General features: G+C 37.5%; 1 protein-coding gene across 1 annotated transcript; it reads right to left on the bottom strand.

Moving 5' to 3' along the window:
* Positions 1-7851: 7851 nt before the first annotated feature.
* On the bottom strand, positions 7852-10802 carry LOC132032474 (GDSL esterase/lipase At4g16230-like). The gene is made up of 5 exons (XM_059422094.1): positions 9586-10802; positions 9383-9510; positions 8873-9118; positions 8529-8784; positions 7852-8225 (listed from the first exon to the last, which is right to left on the bottom strand). Exons 1-5 carry the CDS (start codon positions 9818-9820, stop codon positions 7999-8001), a joined length of 1092 nt encoding a protein of 363 aa, XP_059278077.1. The 5' UTR covers positions 9821-10802; the 3' UTR covers positions 7852-7998.
* Positions 10803-17955: the final 7153 nt, after the last annotated feature.

The following is a 17955-nucleotide window of genomic DNA, read 5'->3' as shown; positions in this document are numbered from 1 at the left end:
ACTTAGTCTTATTCGTGAATGTATACTAATAATATGCATACCCGTTTGTATCTTTGTCCATTCAAATCTGTTGGTTGGCCCCAACAGGGCTCACCAACGCATTTAGATCAAACCAACCCAATTTGGAGCAAAAATGGAGCATACGTTGGATCCAATGAACCCAATTGCATAAACACCTTCTCTTTTAGGCTTGGTCGGCCCAAATACTCTATCTCCTTTAAATTATGTACTTTAAATTATTATGTCCGTTGGAACCCTTATGGGATTGTCATATTTTTAAAGTCGCCAAAATGATTTTCTTACAAAAATTGAGGCATTAATGAAAATTGGGATGGATTCGATTAAAAGGACCAAAACTGCCAATTTTTATGAAATTTGGGACTAATTTGAACATTTATGAAACCTGTGGACTTATGGCATATGGACTGATTTGGACCAATATTCAAAACTTGTGGGACTAATCATGATCATTTAAACTTAGACTAAAAAATAGAATTTGACTAAAACTTAACAAAAGATGGAAATAAAAAATGCACTATGTAGAATACTATATGGACTATAATAGTACGCCTAGATTTTTTCTTAAAACTATTTTTCTATACTGTAAAAAAATATTTTTTCAAAATAATTTTTTTGGGTGGACTTACGTAGAGTCCTACTTAGGCTAGTAGCCTTCGGGTATTAGCCTAAGTGTTCTAGTCCGACACCCTAAATGCCCAATTTTGGGTAAAATTTTACCACTCTCGATTCTTGACACGTGGTATTTTTGCATAAATGACTAGTTTCCATTTGCGGAAATATAAACTATTTTTATCACAATCAATTTATATCTATATAGACATATTATTAGAACCTGAAGGTCAACCGTATTTTACGGATCCTTAATACCGGGGTACCTAACACCTTTCCCGGGGGATCACCAGAACCCTTACCCATACTTTGGTTAGATTAGGATTCTTTTAAACTTAACTGCTTTAAATGAACCTTTTTCGAACTGATTTTCCTAATTTCCTAAAAATTAGGTGGCGACTCTAAAATAAAATCCATTTAGAGCACCATCCACGTAAAAGTATATTTTGTCCTTTTTCCCGGTCCGCTTGACAATTGTGCTTCCCCGGGACACTTTCCTTTTTAAATGAGGCAAGTGCAAATATGAATCGGAAAAAATAGAACCGCTACACTTATTATAAGCATAGATAACAGTAAGGTAATAGAGAAATTAGCCACATCCTTAACCTTGCAGTGCACACATTGATCAGTACCTTGTAACACTTGCAACTGGACAATATTCTTAAAAGTAACCAAATTCTCCCATTATAAGACATACGGTAGTTGCACCCCTACCCCATAGCAACCTTATTTAGAATACTCTATGACTTGTTTTCCTTAGTTTTAGTTTCAAACAACCAAAAATATCAATCCTGTGCTTCTGCGCGTAAAGGGCTTCAACTATTTCTGTTTTAGGGGCTGATTGAGGCCCCTAACATTCCATGTAGAGACAATCATGGAGGTTGTGGAAGCCTTGGGCCCTTAGCATGAAAAGAGCTAGTTGGTGCTCCATTCACCAAGATTAGTAAATCTGTTATCTGTTTTGACTGGCACAACACCCTGAGAGTTATCACTTTGAACTACTGGCAGGCCCAGTGGTGGATCAACCAACTCTGTGTCAGGAGGAAATTTTTGCTGATCTTCCTCACCTTGTTTTTCCTGATTAGGCACCGAAACTTGCCTAGGAGGAGCATCTCTTCTTTGTCTCCTTCTTGTCCTCCTTTTTCTGGGCCTATTCTGAGCTTCAGGTTCAGCAGTGACTTTATTCCAGCAATCCTCATCAATGTGACCAAACTTCATACAGTTAGTACAGAACTTTGGCCTCCAATCATATTCTACCACTTGCTGGAAAGGACTTTGTAGAGTAGCAAGCTCAATAGCATCAACTAAAGGTTGGGAGATATCTACATATACCAAAATTCTTGCATAAGATATCTTCTCCATGTTAGCTGTAACCTTTTCTGTGTACATTGCCCTTCCCACAGCACTAGCAACCTTACTCAATATTTCACTCGACTAATACCCTATAGGTAGTCCTGGAAAGATAACCCATAGAGGTATTATGGTTATACAGTCTGGATTAAACTCATAATTAATCACCTAAGGTTGGATGATCAATGGCTCTTTATGAAAGGTAAAAGGTGCAACATCTAAAACCTTATCCCTATCCAACATTGAAGTGAATCTAAAGATGTAATAATCATCATCGTGAGCCCAAATTTGGGGTTTTTCAACAAAAGTCCAATTACTTGTAACATAGGATTCCAACGATTTAAGATGTGGTGTGTCACCTACTATAAAACTAATCAAAGCAGTTTTCATGTACTTTTTCTGAGTTTTCAAGTCATCTTCAACAATACCGACCAGAATTTTACCATCACGAATAGTCGGAGGCACATAAGTGAGAGTCTTACCCTTTTGTGCTAGTCTATTGGTTCTAAAATCTGGTACTTCTGGTGGTGTGGCCTAAGCTGAGTTCGTAGTCTCGAAGAACTGGAGTCATCGGAACGCCGGAGTAGGAGATCCATATGACTCTAAGTGGATAGAAATCTATGAATCAAAATTAGATTTTTGAGGTTCCTTCACCTCCTAAATGGATTGGAATTGGGGAGGGAGAAAACTCCCGAAGGTTATCGGCGGTGGTCGGTACGAGTAGCTGTTCTTAGGTGTGACGGTCTTCACCGGAAAAGGTGGTTATTGGGTCATCATTTTCAAGGTAAGCGCATCTTAGCAGTCCTTGCTTATGTGCGCCTAGAGAGAGAAATGTGCCCTTCCTATAATTGTTATCCACTGCCTCTATCTTCTGAAAATCCACCTTCACGCCTTTTCTTTAGATGACATGGCCCAAAACCGCAACTGATTTCAACCAGAATTGACACTTAGAAAATTTCACATATAGTTTGCGATCCTGTAGTGTCTGCAACACGATATGAGATTTATGCGTGGTCAGTCTCGCTATGGGAATAAATCAAAATATTATCGATAAACACAATAACAAATAAATCAAGAGAAGTCTTAAAGACCCTGTTCATAAGGTCCATGAAAGTTGTTGGGGCATTCGTCAAACCAAACGACATCACCAAAAATTCGAAATGCCCATAACAAGTCCTGAAAGCTATTTTAGGAATATCAACTTCCCTAGCCTTCAACTCATGTGTCACGACCCAAACCGATGAGTCATGGCGAGTGCCTGACCTCTACTGACCAGACACCCTAATACTTGTACCTGGATCTCATTGACCAACAGGGTGGCCCATATATGACTTATAACTGAACTATACTGGCTCCTGTAAGAACAACATAATAGTCTCTACATCAAGAACTCACAATCAACATATATACATACATGCTGAAGATAACAGTGCAGGCCGACTAGGCCGCTACATATATTGTACAACAACATAGGAGCTGACGAGGCTACATAGCATCCCAACTACATACAACTGTCTACAGACCTCCAGTGGAATACAAAATTGTAGAAAGGACAGGATAGGGCCCTGTCATACCCATATATACATATCAAACTGGCATACATAAAATAGATCGCGCAGCTCCGAGCCAAGTGGAGCGCACTGACTACTGCTGGGTGGAAGTCCTACAGAGCTAGACCACCTGTCTGTCTACCTGAACCTGCGGGCATGAACGCAGCCCCCCGAGCAATAGGGGAGTCAGTATTAATAATGTATCGAGTAGGTAAGGCATAAGAACAACATGTACATAAGAATCATGAAGGATATCTGAAACATGAAAGTTAATCTCAACATATACTGTGGATAACTGAAAGTGCCTCTGCGGCATATGATATGCATGCCTCATTTCAAAACTGTATACATATATCATAGTATATCTGCTAGTGTTGTGGAACGTACAGCCCGATCCATATATCATGTCATCCCGCGTCCGGGGTAATCTCATAATCTGCCCACTGCAGTGGTGTGCACATCTACGTGCCTGCCCGGCCAACTATAGCGCGGCGCGGTGTAAGAAAATAGCTATACATATATACATGCATGAAACACTCGTAAAAGGATACTCTAAACTTCTCTGAGTAATATAAGAGCTAGTATGTCTACTATGTCAATATGATACATCTCTGGGACTGTAAATATGGAATATATAAAATCAAGGATACCATGGATCCTATATTGTCTAGGAATAGAGTCTTTGGAACTCGCTCGTTTACTTCTTTCGTTCGTATCATAAGGATCATGCCAAAATGAATAAAAGGAATAGCCTTAACATACCTCGAAGTCTATCTAAATGTCCAACGTTTACTTCCCGAGCTCGCAAGTCTACAACCAAGATAATATAGGTTACAATTAGACCATATACATCTCTTACAATCCAATTCAACTACGAATGAAACTTAACGAAATTCGGGCAGCATTTCTCCTATAATTCTCACTCCAATCCAACTCCTAAACAGCCCACAATATACACAACATCATCAAAAACAACAAAAACAATATTCACAAGCTATATTCCAAGAATTCCATCCACAAAAACTCAAGAATACACCCGAACTTAGTCCACACGATAATAAACAACAGCAACAACTTACATGATTTCCCGCCATTAATTTCTTAGTTCTCACCTCACAATTTTGATATGGCATGAATGAATTTAAATATATCGAGAAGAGCAGGATTCTTACCTTATATGTCAAGAAATTCTTCTTCCACCTTAATTAACTTCGCAAAAATCCTGGAATCAATAACACAACAAAACGGAACAATGAGATCAAATCGGTGAGCGAACCCGTAAGAAATTGCATAACGTAGTTGTATATATATATATATATATATATATATATATATATATATATATATATATATATATATTGATTGCATATGTTACTGTATATATACATATATATTTCGACTAGTAAAGAAGTTGCTGGTAGGATATATGGTTTAGCTAATCTTCGCCAAAGTTGATCCCAAAATAAACGTTCCTACTATCTTTACTAATTGTCAAGTGAGAAACTAAGTAAAACGGGTTCCAAGATATACCCTTATTTATGGAACATGGGGCCCACCCATTATTTCATCGTTGCTACAATACAGTCTTATCCTAAAAGATATATACCAACAGATTCTATACAATTAGTCATCAAATGCTTACTTGAAATGGATCCACGTGTCTATGGTAAATCTAATACTTATCCCACTTTATTTTGGTTAACAAATCACTTTGTCTCCAACTACACTTTGAAATTAATCACTTTTAATACACATCCCATACTCATTATCATGGTCATGTGACATAACACTAGTCCATAACCCCTTTTGGTACACACAAAATATTATTTCCAATCAGCATCATTCCACTTTCGACTCTTAAGTAATTTCGGAACTTCATTCCTTTTATACATTGATCTTTTGATTTCCATGCTTGAATATGACCAAATCCTTCGGGCTCGGGTAAATTTGCTCATGTTGGACAGTTCAATTTCCTAGTCCAAAAATATAGGATATTATAGCTTGGACCGTATTTCATTCAGATAAATTTCGAACCTTGACGAAACTTATTTTCTTCGATTATTTAACTTCTAATCATTATGACACATCTGTACCATCACTCTAACCACCTATAAGCTTGGAGGATAACCTCGTTTTCATTACTAATGTCATTTAATTCGCAGGCTTTCCAACACATGGAAACACGGGATGTAACATCCTTCCCCCCTTTAGAACATTCGTCCTCGAATGTTTAACTTTCCCGCACTTTATTTCCCGGTGGACTTGATTCTTTTATGAAGACATAAGCCATCTTTGGATGTCATTGTCATTTTTCTTATGAGGTCATCAATCAGTACGACATAAGGACACTGGGTATGGCAAACTTATAACAAATCAATTTGAGCTAGAACTCATCTATCATGTTGTACCTTGCTTCGTTTAACTTAATATCTTTCTCCACTTGATATCAGTTAATATCGAATCTCCAAAGAAAGGGTTCACAATTTAGCTACCTTCATAATGAACTGTAAGTTACTATATCCATCTGTGCTCGAAGCTTGAGTCGAGTTTTTCTTGCTTTAGAGTTGCCTCTCCAGTAACACTGTATAATAGGAGTTGTCTTCCCCTTTATAGGTTTACCGCGCTTCAACTATTCCCTTTGAATAGTCAAAAACAAGTTTTTTTTTTCTTACTAATGATTCTCTGTTGCTATCTTTGCTCTCTTATCTTACTTAGGGTGATATTAAATTCACTTTTTAGATGTTCAAGTGTGTAATAGATTGCCTGTATAGTTTGAGTATGAACTCGACATTTTGGGCATAGTTTAAGTGTGATTTGATGTATTTTGCCTATTTTTTAACCTTATTTTTAACCATGGCAAGCCGCAATGATGAGGATTATGTGAAGAAGATGGATGAAGTTTTGTCAAGAAAATCCAGGCCAAAAGGGGAGATTTGTTAGGGGTTTTGCCGTGATTTTCTTACCAAATTTGAGTTTTACTTTTCTCTTCAGGAAAATCAAAGTATTACCATAATTGCTTTTACTTTTCCTAAAAGAAAAATATAATTCTCTTCCATATTTGACTAATCGTTGTCTTGGAGAAAAAGTTTTGTACATCCTTCTCACAACTAGAATACAATAGCGTACACAATAGAGTCGTTTAAAGAGTCTTGTTTAGGAGGAGATTCTCTTCATAATTTTTATGTTTTTCTTTAAATTAATAGTTTTTATACGTAGGTCAATTCACCAAACCATACAAGAATATTATACTTATTTTATTATAATTCTTTTGTTGTCTGATTTATCGTCGTTCAAGGTTTGCAATTGTAAATTTTCGCATGACATCCTGATTGTTTCGATCCAACACTTAAATTGAAGAATCTAGCTTATTTAATCAGATATTAGAAGAAACAAAATGGTTTTATACTGAGAACTTCATTGAATGATTTGTAGAAAAACAGAAAATTGGTAATATCAGAAAGAAAAGAAATAAGTTTGGCTATTTAAATCTAAACAAGGTGGGATTGAATTTGGAGTTTTCTAGAGACTGTAAGGAAGATTTATGGTTGAAGGAGAAGAGGACGAAGTGAGAATGAAGAAAGAAAAATGGTTTCTGAAGCCCGCGCGCCTACTTTCTTTTACTTTTATGTTAGCATCATTTAGTTAATAAAATAAATAAAAAGCCATTAATTTGTATGAGTCAATCCAGACCTTCCAATTCTCTTTGTACACGTGCCTTAAATCTAATAATGCATTGGATATTACTGGACATAACAATACTGGAGGGGATGACCTAACTAATACTCCTGTCTTTTTAAGCTAAAGTCTCTTGATTTGACGCACATACTAGGGTCAGGTACAACACAAATACGGAGTATATGTTTTTTCGATAATGACTACCGTTTACATTTGGGGATTGTAATTTGTGATACTAAACTTCTAATGTTTCGAGTTGGAAATAAGAAAAGCATTGAAGCAGTGAGTTGTCATCAAGGGATATGGAATCATATTCAATTGTTATATTAACATTTGTATAGCAAATGCAAAATTTTAGTGGTCATAGAGGCGGAGTTTGAATTTGAAGTTTAGGGTTATGAACTTACCACAACCCTTAATTAGTTTTAGTTACTCAGGTTGGAATTGAATATTTATATATATTTAATGAATTTTTTAATATAAATATAGAATCTGAGCAAAAGCTATTGAGTTCGTCCAAACCCGTAGTTAATGATCTAGCTCGGCCTATGGACTCTTATGAATTATGATCATTGCTATCTCATTAGACATTTTCTATAACTTATTAATTACTGGTAATATGTAAAAACAGTACGCAAAAGATATGTAAGAGAAAAAGCATAAATAATTTCTTTCACTACTAATTTGGCAACCGAACAGTACACTGCATGATGAATTTTCCTCTGTATATAGTAAGGTAGCATATGTTTAATTTCCTGTGAAGATATAGAAACAAAATAACGTTCTTTCAAAATTAGGAAGAAGCAAGGAGCTGCCTGACATTCATAGGCCAAATATCAGCAGAGTTTCCGTCCATCAGGCGTTTTGCGATGATAACATTAGCAGCATCAGATGGATGGTATGGATCCCAGAACACATACTTGCTTCTTTCTTGACATATTCTAGATGAAGGGCCACATGGAATTATGCCCCCAAATCTTCCACCACCAGAACAACAAGCTGTGTTTGCATTCACAAATCCTGCATACCAATAACAAAAACATTAATCCCCATCAAATATTACCAAAATCTTGAAAATATGTCCTAAAATTGGGCTAGAGTTCGGCTAAAAGTACTATGTTGCCTTGTAAAACCACTTATTGTCAAATTGTGTGCACCAAATCAATAAATCAGCTCTAGGGCATTGATCGCCTGATGCGGGTAAGTGTTTATCTGACACAGGGCTTATTTCAAGATCCACGTGTTACCGAAGAAACGACAAAACATAGGGGTTCCAAGTGGTGTTTTCAGACTTTATATCTAACCATTGACTATAGAACTCACCATAAGATGAGTAGTTCTGAATAATGTCTTGGACGATTGCGTAGACGTCTGCATAGACAAACTTTGATCCAGTAAGTTTGGAACTGAGTTCACTCACAAGGCCTCTCAATTGGTTGTTATATAGTTGTGCTAGCCCATTTGGGAACTCTACACACTTATCTCCAGCTGATGGATTTATTGCCCTTTGGTACGGGATACACCCAATAGGCCCAACATTCACCACTATTATCTTCCTGGCACCCATATTATAAAGTCTCTGCAGATTGTTTTGAATAAGAATTAATCACCATGTCAGCATTTTACTTTGTGCAATACTACTTGTAGTCAACTTCAATAATTTTTACCGTTAGTTGAATTCTGTATTTGAATATTACTGCTCCCACAAATTTCGTAGGAGGTACAGTTAGTTGCTCTGCTGTGGAGAAAACAGGTGTGAGATAATTGTTGATGAAGTCATTTGAGCCCATTGTTACTGAGAAGAGTGCATTCTCAATCAGCTTTATTGTCGCTGGCTCGCCTATTCTTGTGATTATGTCCTGTTTTGTGTTTGCAAAGTTGTCTAATTGAGCATCCATGTTGATCCTTCCACCCTTAACAATGTTTAGAAAAATACCATATTAATCAAAATCCACGCAAAATGTAGAAAAACAAAAACAAAATCTTGAAACACTCTGTTTAATGTTACACGAATCATCCATTACGAAGAAAAGTTGAAGCTAAGCAACAATCCAAAAATCAAGAAGGGTAAAAGGGCAGCCTGGTGCACAAAACATTCCGCATTAGCAGGGTCGGGGGAAGGGCCGTACCCAAGGGGTGTGATGGGGACAGTCTAACCTAATCTTTAGCATACTTACGAAAATTTGGCCAGTGCCATTAAGAATGCCGCCTCCGCCAGAAGCATAATTGACACCTTGCAGAACCACTGGTCCAGATGTTGTTGGTGCCAAGTATGGAGGGGTAAGTTTAAATCCCACTGCCTCACCTGCAAATTCATTCGAATAAAATCAGCCAAAAAAAAGAAAAAAGAATTCACTGGAAAGAACATCAAAGGACTTGCCTAACATGTCCACTATAGTTCTTCCATTTGTATATCTTCCTGTTGGACCCCCAAAATCAATACCATTTGGGATGAAATTTGCTTTTGAAAGTGAAGCAATATAGTTATTGTTACCCACATCAACCAATGAATCTCCAAACACAAAATTAGCAGTTACATTTTCTGCCAAACTAACCATCAAGTTCTGAAGCACAACTCCCAAAATGACCAACATATAATATGATAAATTACCCATTTCAAACACCTAGACAAAAAGCGAAGAATGTGAAGACTTCTTTCAAAGGAAGATTTAAAGGCCTTTGAAAGAGGTGTAGATTAAAAGTAAATAAGCTTTTAGCTCACATTTTCAGTCGACATGATTATACTATGAACTTATTATTTAGGATAGGCCAAAAAATGAGGGCAACTAGAAGACAATAAAAAGCAGATCAGTTTTTAGCCCACGTTTTCAGTCTGCATGCCTAACTAGTCCTATATATGAACTTAGGATGGGCAATAAATAAATAATTAAAGTAAAGGAAGCTTCACAAGACATTTGGTCATAGTTGGACGATTCAACTGTACAGGGAAAATTTCACAACTGTGCTTAGCTGTACAAAATGATATAAATTGTTGAAACAGAGCTACAAATAGAAATAACAAGAGTAATGTGGGACGTGGTGGAGAAGAAAAATGATAGCTATTGCTCATTAAATGCCTAGCAGAATCAGCACTACCAATCAGAGAAATTTATGATTTACTGGAGCCAATCTTGAACCAGAATGCAATCCCAAAAACAGAAACAGAACCAAGAAATAGAGTATTATATTGTACTACTAGATTTCTACAAAGTTTACAACTTTTAAATACCTGTTGGTGGTAAGAAAATAAATTATGAAACTGCCAACCTTCAGATTCTAAACCAATTGGACGGCACAGAACGTGCAATTCAATGCAGTCATTTAAATTTGCAGTATGGCATTTATTCTGTTCATGCATGGGGAACCTTTGGTAATTCTCTTATTCTTCTTCCTTCTTATGTTCTAATGTGAGTTTTCAAAAGAAGGAAAAGTGCAAATATAATACTGAAAAAGAAAAGAATGATAGGTGTGGTTGAAACAAAACCAAGCAAGTTTAAAGTAAGGGCAACAATATTTTGAGTTTCAAATTCCACCAAGTGGACACCAACTCATGATTTTGTTGATAGAAGATTAATAACAGCACAGTCTTGAAAATCGTAAAAGAAAAATATGCCTTCATTATGTACAACTGGGTAAAGTCAAGTGGGTTGATACTGTTTAAACAACTTGGTATTTCTGCATATCCCATTACTGTGAACTTCTTGAGGTATATGCCTAATATTCATTTTAAATGGAGTTTCACATTATCACTTCTTCAAATTGGTTAAAGTGCCTCTGGTATCCTTTTTCCGTTAACATTCGGTGTCCGGAACCATTTGATATTTGGCACAAATATCTGATTTAGTGTCATCTTCATTTCACTTCTTAGCACTTTAATCGCAGTTTTGAATGCAAATTGTTGTATAGGAGCTTATTTTGGTATGCTTGTATGAATAGGGACAACAAGGATCAATGGAAGGTATTCCGAGCAATTTTTGATTGATTCCGAGGCTTTGCACATTGATTGAATGTTGGGAAGGAAGTGCCAGCACTTGAAGGCAGAATCCGACCACTGAAGGGTCTCATGCGCTGGCCATGCGTTGCACAGCCAGCGCACAAAAACCCCATCTCTGAATCTCAGACCGGCCATGCATTGGCCATTTGCCATACAAGCAACACATAGAGGAGATCATGCGCTGGCCATGCGACGCATAGCCAGCGCACAAGCGGCGTCAGTTGTCCTACTTGGATCGGGATTGGGCCAACTTATCTTATATTTACCCTAGCGTATAAACAATCGTTTTTAACATTAGAAAGACGGCTGGACGAATTTTGAGACTTGTGAAACTCTTTCTAGGTTTTATTCCTTTTCTATTATTTTTCCTTACATTGAAACCCTATGTTAATCATGAATTCTTGCTTCTATTCTCGAATCATGTGTAACTAAACACCGTAATTCTGGGGTTGTGGCTTAGCCATGAATATTGACGTTTGACAAGTATTTCAATCTTAGTAGCTTGTTCGTATGCAATTTCTTCTTTACTTCCTTGCTTAATTGCTTGATTGTCTACGCAACAGTTGAGTTCTATTTACTCATTGATACACGTGCTTGGGAAAGACGTTGTTAATGTGGAGAAGAAGTAACGAGATTGTGATCTGAATATCCCTATAGTTGGGCTAGTATTTGTGACTAGGATAGGAATATACTTAGTTACCGCAATCAATTTCATGCCATGCTCTTATTACATTCTTGATAGGTCAATACCATAGGAATATAGGAGGCGAGTTATCTTGAATCGGCAAGTAGTGGTTCGGGAGAACACTACGAGATTAATAATCCGGTTAATTGACAATTGTGAACAAAGTTGCTAAGGTGTGATACTTGAACGACTCAATAGGATTGGTGAACAAACCACGACCCTGGAATACTTCTAAAATCTTGATAAAAGCAGTACTCAAATACGTTCTTAGCACAAATTCTGGTTACATTATTAGTTATTTACATTATAGCATTAGTTTACAAAACAACCAAAACATTTTATTCTTTACTTGCATAATTAGTAGCAATAGTTTATTTTCGTGAAAGTATTGGTCATAAGTCTCTGTGGGTTCGACATCCGATTCTATATAATCACTATATTACTTGTACGACCGTGTACACTTGCGTGTGCGTTTGGACGCAACGCCATTGTCAGGCTAATCCGGATTTGCACCGTAGAAAGTCCACTACAGGGATTCTAGCACTACTATTATATATAATACATGAGTTTTGGAAGACCTTGATCAAATATGCTCAAATTAATCCATTTTCAAGAGCTTCAACAGTTCAACATGAACTCCTCCACCTTTCCATCAATTAATCCATTAACCATTACTTTGCCAGCCTCACACACGGCTTTAATCTCATCTTCTGCCACTCTTTTGCAGCTTTATTCCTTACCTTATACTGTCCGACCCCCTTTTAAGATAACATTGACGAACACGTAAAATCCACGTATCAAGATAACGATTTCGCTTACCAAAGATAGTATAAAAAGTTATCAACTCCACGAGGATTAGGGTACTATTATGCTGTTCATTACTGCTTGATCACTATTTGAGAACACAAAAATCGGAGTAGTTTTAAGAAGATGATTTTGATTTTGGAATTTAACATTGATTAATGGAGAAATATGCAACACATTTAGAACAACGCTTAGAATACCAAACAAATAGATAAGTTGAGTCAAGAACTTATGGAACACTAGATATCTTTTGATAAACAATATTGAACAATTACGACAGGTATTTGTAACATGTAGTAAAATAATGCAAATACTAGATTACCCTTATAGCTTTATAAATATATCCATATCCATCAGAAGAATGAGAAAAAAGCCCTTCTCAACTACTGAATATGAGGGATAAGCTTAGTCGTGGCAAGCATATGGCATTTGCATTTGTAGTACATGAACTTCTTTGTGAGTGTGAGTGTGAGCGTTTCTCTTCTTCTTTGTCTTTGTCCCGTTTATCCATGTACATATGTGTGTGGGACGTTCTTTGGTCTTCGTAAGGGCATAGGGATTGAATGAAATTGTGAAAACAAGTGATTACCCAAAGTAGCGTTTGTATAGGCATTGATAGTTCCAATAACTTTATGTCATGGATTGAAGCTTCATTGTGAATCATAACATGTTTTGAGTAATACATCTTGTTTGAAATTGTAAAATTGGGGGTTGGGGGGGGGGGGGGGGGGTCAGTTGTGAAAGAAATGCATGCCGATAGTACTTAGCCAAAACTATTGTAGACATTTTTACTTTGTTATATCTAAGATAGTTGAGTCGTTTGTGTTGTTTTACTTGCTTGAGGACAAGCAAAGACTTTAAGTTGGGGGTGTTGATGTACCGTGAAATTACGGCTCATATAATGCTCTGTGACTATAAGTTTTACTTGTTTTTAAGCAAGTTTGTGTTGTTTTGATGTGTTTTTGTTGTGTTTCAGGAAATTGAGTACTAGAAGGCAAAAACAAGGAATTTTTGCTGAAGTGCACCATTTGGATAGAAGTACGGGCAGTACAATGTGTACGTCCCGTACATGTCTCGCGTACTTCTAAAGGCAAGAAACAAAATGTGAAGATTGTTGAAGATGAGGTACGGGCAAAAAGGACGGGACATACTTTGAAGTACGACTCGTACATTTGGCCTGTAATTATTGACCTAGTTGCTGAAGAAGTAGCCCGTACGATAAATGTACGCGATGTACTTAATTGTATGTCCTGTACTTTAGACCGTCGAGGGCAGTTTTGTATTTTGGAAAATTCCGAGTTTTAGACCTTATAAATAGTTCTCATAGGTTTTATGTATTTTTATCAGTTATCAATTATCAGTTTTTTAGATTTTACTCCCTAGCAATGAATACTCATAGTTTTCGAAGCTTTTTGGAGAACAAACAATTGCAATTACTTTCTTTCAATCCCAATCAATCAAAAGTAAGCATTATGATTTCTATTATCTCTTCTTGTTCTTCTTCCATTATGAGTAGCTAATTTTCCTACTAAGGTTGTGAACCCTAAGATGGGTGTTTTGTGATTGGGGATTGGGATTGATATATGCATGATGGATTATTAGGGTTTATTTATTCTTTGTTCTTCATTCATAATTGATGGTTGCAAAATTACTGATTAAAACCATAAACTTTATAATCGTAGAGTGAGTAGGTTTGGTAGGAATAAATAACAAGATCTCAAGGCTTTAACCCTTGTTTAATAATTTCACTTAGGAATAAGAGGAATTTACTTGGCACGAATTAACCGTTCTTCATATAGACACTTTTTTATATTTGGGAAAATCATAAAGAGAAATAATCTTCAACTATTGGGAAACATTAGAGATTCAATTAGAGGTTAAGTGCATTCTTATAATGATCCATTAGAAGTATATCATGATCAATAACCATTGCATACACTTTATCTAAAGGGTGATGCAACCTTGGTTTCTTTTACCATATATTACAATCAAAAGCAACTAGTTAGCAATTAGTCATAAACAACTAATCTTCTACAAACTCGAAACTAGACCGCAAGAAAGTACCATAAGACTTTAGTAACCTTTTCACATCCTATTCCCTGTGGGATTTGACACCAACCTATTTGGGTTACTATATTTGACATCGTCAACTTTACATCATTTAATAGATGTAATAATGCGGAAGATATCCTCCTTCTTGTTCTTCACCTTCCAGGCTCTCGCGTGTGCTTTGATGAACATGTCGCTCAGCATAGCAAATGAACCAATTGACTGTTCAAGAAATAGGGAATACCATGTCAAGGAACCCTTAGTCAGTATCTTGCCAAATTTCTTGATCAGAACAGATTCTATTTCCTTTTCCTTATGATCGTTTCCTGACCACCATAGTATATCCTATTATATGCTCCTGAGGATCCGTAGTCCCAACATACTTTGGTATGCTCGGCATCTTGAATCTATTCGAGATCAGCTCCGGTGCGGCTTCGGATTTGTACACCAACTAGATATGCTTCTTCGCATCCAGCCTCTATGATCGGTGGAGCCCCCGGGATCTGACTCATCCGTCGATGGAACTCCTTAGCGTTCTTCTCCGCTTCTTTTGCGGTCATGTCCATCTTGCTTGTGATTTCTCTTATGAATCGGAAGACCTGTATTCGGAAAGGATTTTCTAGGGCCGACTCGCTTCCCGATGTGTCTCTGTTACCTACCTCAATCTGGCCTCCTTGGGAAGCGTTATTTTTATTTTCTAGAGCCAAAGGTGTTACTCCAGGCGTTGCAGTCCCAGTGGAAGGTTGGATGAAAGTGCAATAATGGTTTGCCTTATCTCTTCGATCTCTTCCATCATTGCATGAGGTTGTGACCTCATGACCTGCATCGCCTCCTAGGGGTTTCGTCGGTTGGAATTTGATCTCGGTGAATTTTTGGGTCTGACCATCTCCTAAGGCTACATCGTCCACGTTCTGAATCGATGGATCCGCTTGTTTTCGGCATCGTTTCCGGTAGGTTGGTTATTGTTAACTCCTGACATACTTAAAGCTGATGCTAAAAACATAATTCAAAAGGATTAATTTAAAAGACAGGGTCACAACGATACCATTACTGCCCAGGCCCCACGGTTGGTGCCAAACTGTTTACCCGTAAATTGGTGCAGTTGAATTTGTACGCGTGGTCAAGAATACGTGGATCAATGTGACTAGAATTGTCACGACCCAAACCGATGGGCCATGACTAGTGCCCGAACTGGACACCCGTATACGAACTCGCCGATATAATCGGGACCGAAGCTGAACAATATGGCGATGCATGTTACGTGCGTAAACCTCATCATATCATATATCAAAAAGAACCTGTCTCTTGAGAAGCCACATTCAAATCAAACATAACAAAATATGAAAGTCGATAAAGGCCGGCTACTATGCATGGGAATATCAAAACAACTACACCGCATAGCCGATCAAAGCTATATACGCATCCACACACATGTCTACGAGACCGTTAAGAAAGAAACAAAACCTATGTCAAAGGATCTCGTACCATATGACCTCGAAACTCAGGAACTTACTAAGAGGCCTCCAAGCAAACTCGAGTCAAGTCCTAAACCGGAGGATCACCAACCGAGTGTCCGTACTGCCCGGGCATAAAACGCGATTTCGAAGAAAGGGGTCGGTACGAATAGTGTGCCGAGTATGTAAGGCATGAAATCAACATATACATAAAATTACACGGAAAACATTTGGAGACATGTCAATGAATAGGCAAAATAAATGCATCGGTACAGCTATATCAAAGAAACACATATACCGATAGAAGTATCACAATAAAGCCCACAACGTCACTCCCTGTCAACTGTGCCACACATATACACATCACAACAAAGGCCACAGCGTCACCCCCTGTCAACTGTGTCATATATACATCACGAGCCACACCGTGGACTTCGTCCGTGCCAGAAGCATACATATACACATCACAACAAGAAGCCACGTCACCCCTTCGTCAACCGTGTCATATATACATGCGCGAGGGCCACACACCGTCAACTCGCCATACATGTACACATCACAACACATCACAAAAGGGCCACCCCCCGTCAGCGTGCTATATATACATCACGCGTACACGACATACCCCCCTCACAATCGTGTCTTATATATACATGAAGAATGAAAATGAGTAAAGGTATAATCAAATGAAATAATAGAACTCTGTAATGTCACAAAATAGCCATATACATATATTATACTTATGGTATGCATAGGAGTTCAAATAAAAACTATCGCTCTATCTTACCTTGAAGGAACAATTTATAAGGTGAGATCAACAACATTGAAATAAATTGAGAAAATCATGAAATAGCTTAACATTTTCACATCATCGTTGAAATCATACTTGAGACAACTAAGCATAAAATCATCCTCAACGTAATCCTTATAAAACATGAAAAAACTGGCAGAAGAACTTTAAGAGTGTAAACTTCGCTTTGAAATCAAGAGAGTTATGGAAACACTTATGGAATCATACCACGAAGTGCTAACTGAAAAGGGACAAACCTTAACATACCTATTTGACCTCCTATTAGCTACGCTTATTAAATCAAAACTCACGGTACATTTAAGAAGATTTGCACAACATTGAATAGAAATTGTTCAATGTTATAGTTTCACATCAAACTATTTTATATCTTAAAAATGAACGTCTCTCTTTGTTATATGCGTGATTCTCAATTCAACAACCAACAAAAACAACAACAATACCAACATCAATACTTATCATTTCAACACACCAAGTATCCACAATAGAACGGCCATATACAGCTGTTTTCCAATTTCCATCGCTTCATCCAAACCTACAACGGTGTTAACCACGCTTTAACCGTGAATATAGTTGAGCATTAACATAAATAGGAAGAGATTCATACCTTTCTCTTGGTAATTTTGCTATATCTTCGCTTCTCCGCCCTGAGCTTAAACCACAACGCGTTGCTATATAGTTTGTGGTTGCTGACTATATGACGTGGGCAGAATTTAGGAGTATACTGGTTTAGGGCTTAAAAGTTGATGTTGGAAAGTTGGGGAATATTCTGGAACATTTGAGAGGATTTGGGTGTGTTTGGGACGAAAAATGAGGGGGCAACCCCTTTTTATAACGGCCGTGTTCGCCGACCGACTTAAATTGCTCAGCCGCGATCGCGCGTTCCGCGCATTCGCGCCGAGTTAGGGTTCGCCTCGCGTGTTCGCGCCCTTGCGCTTCGCGGGTTAATTTCCCCG

The sequence above is a fragment of the Lycium ferocissimum genome, chromosome 10 (assembly GCF_029784015.1).
Source record: "Lycium ferocissimum isolate CSIRO_LF1 chromosome 10, AGI_CSIRO_Lferr_CH_V1, whole genome shotgun sequence".
Taxonomy (NCBI): domain Eukaryota; kingdom Viridiplantae; phylum Streptophyta; class Magnoliopsida; order Solanales; family Solanaceae; genus Lycium; species Lycium ferocissimum.
Note: the sequence above shows the minus strand (reverse complement) of the source record. Positions and strands in the feature narration are given on the sequence as shown.

Coding starts and splice junctions, on each gene's coding strand:
- LOC132032474 (XM_059422094.1), bottom strand. CDS start 9,820: ATGGGTAATTTATCATATTATATGTTGGTCATTTTGGGAGTTGTGCTT. Junction 9,511..9,585: donor AACTATAGTGGACATGTTAG/GCAAGTCCTTTG, acceptor ATGAATTTGCAG/GTGAGGCAGTGGGATTTAAA. Junction 9,119..9,382: donor ATGGCACTGGCCAAATTTTC/GTAAGTATGCTA, acceptor AACATTGTTAAG/GGTGGAAGGATCAACATGGA.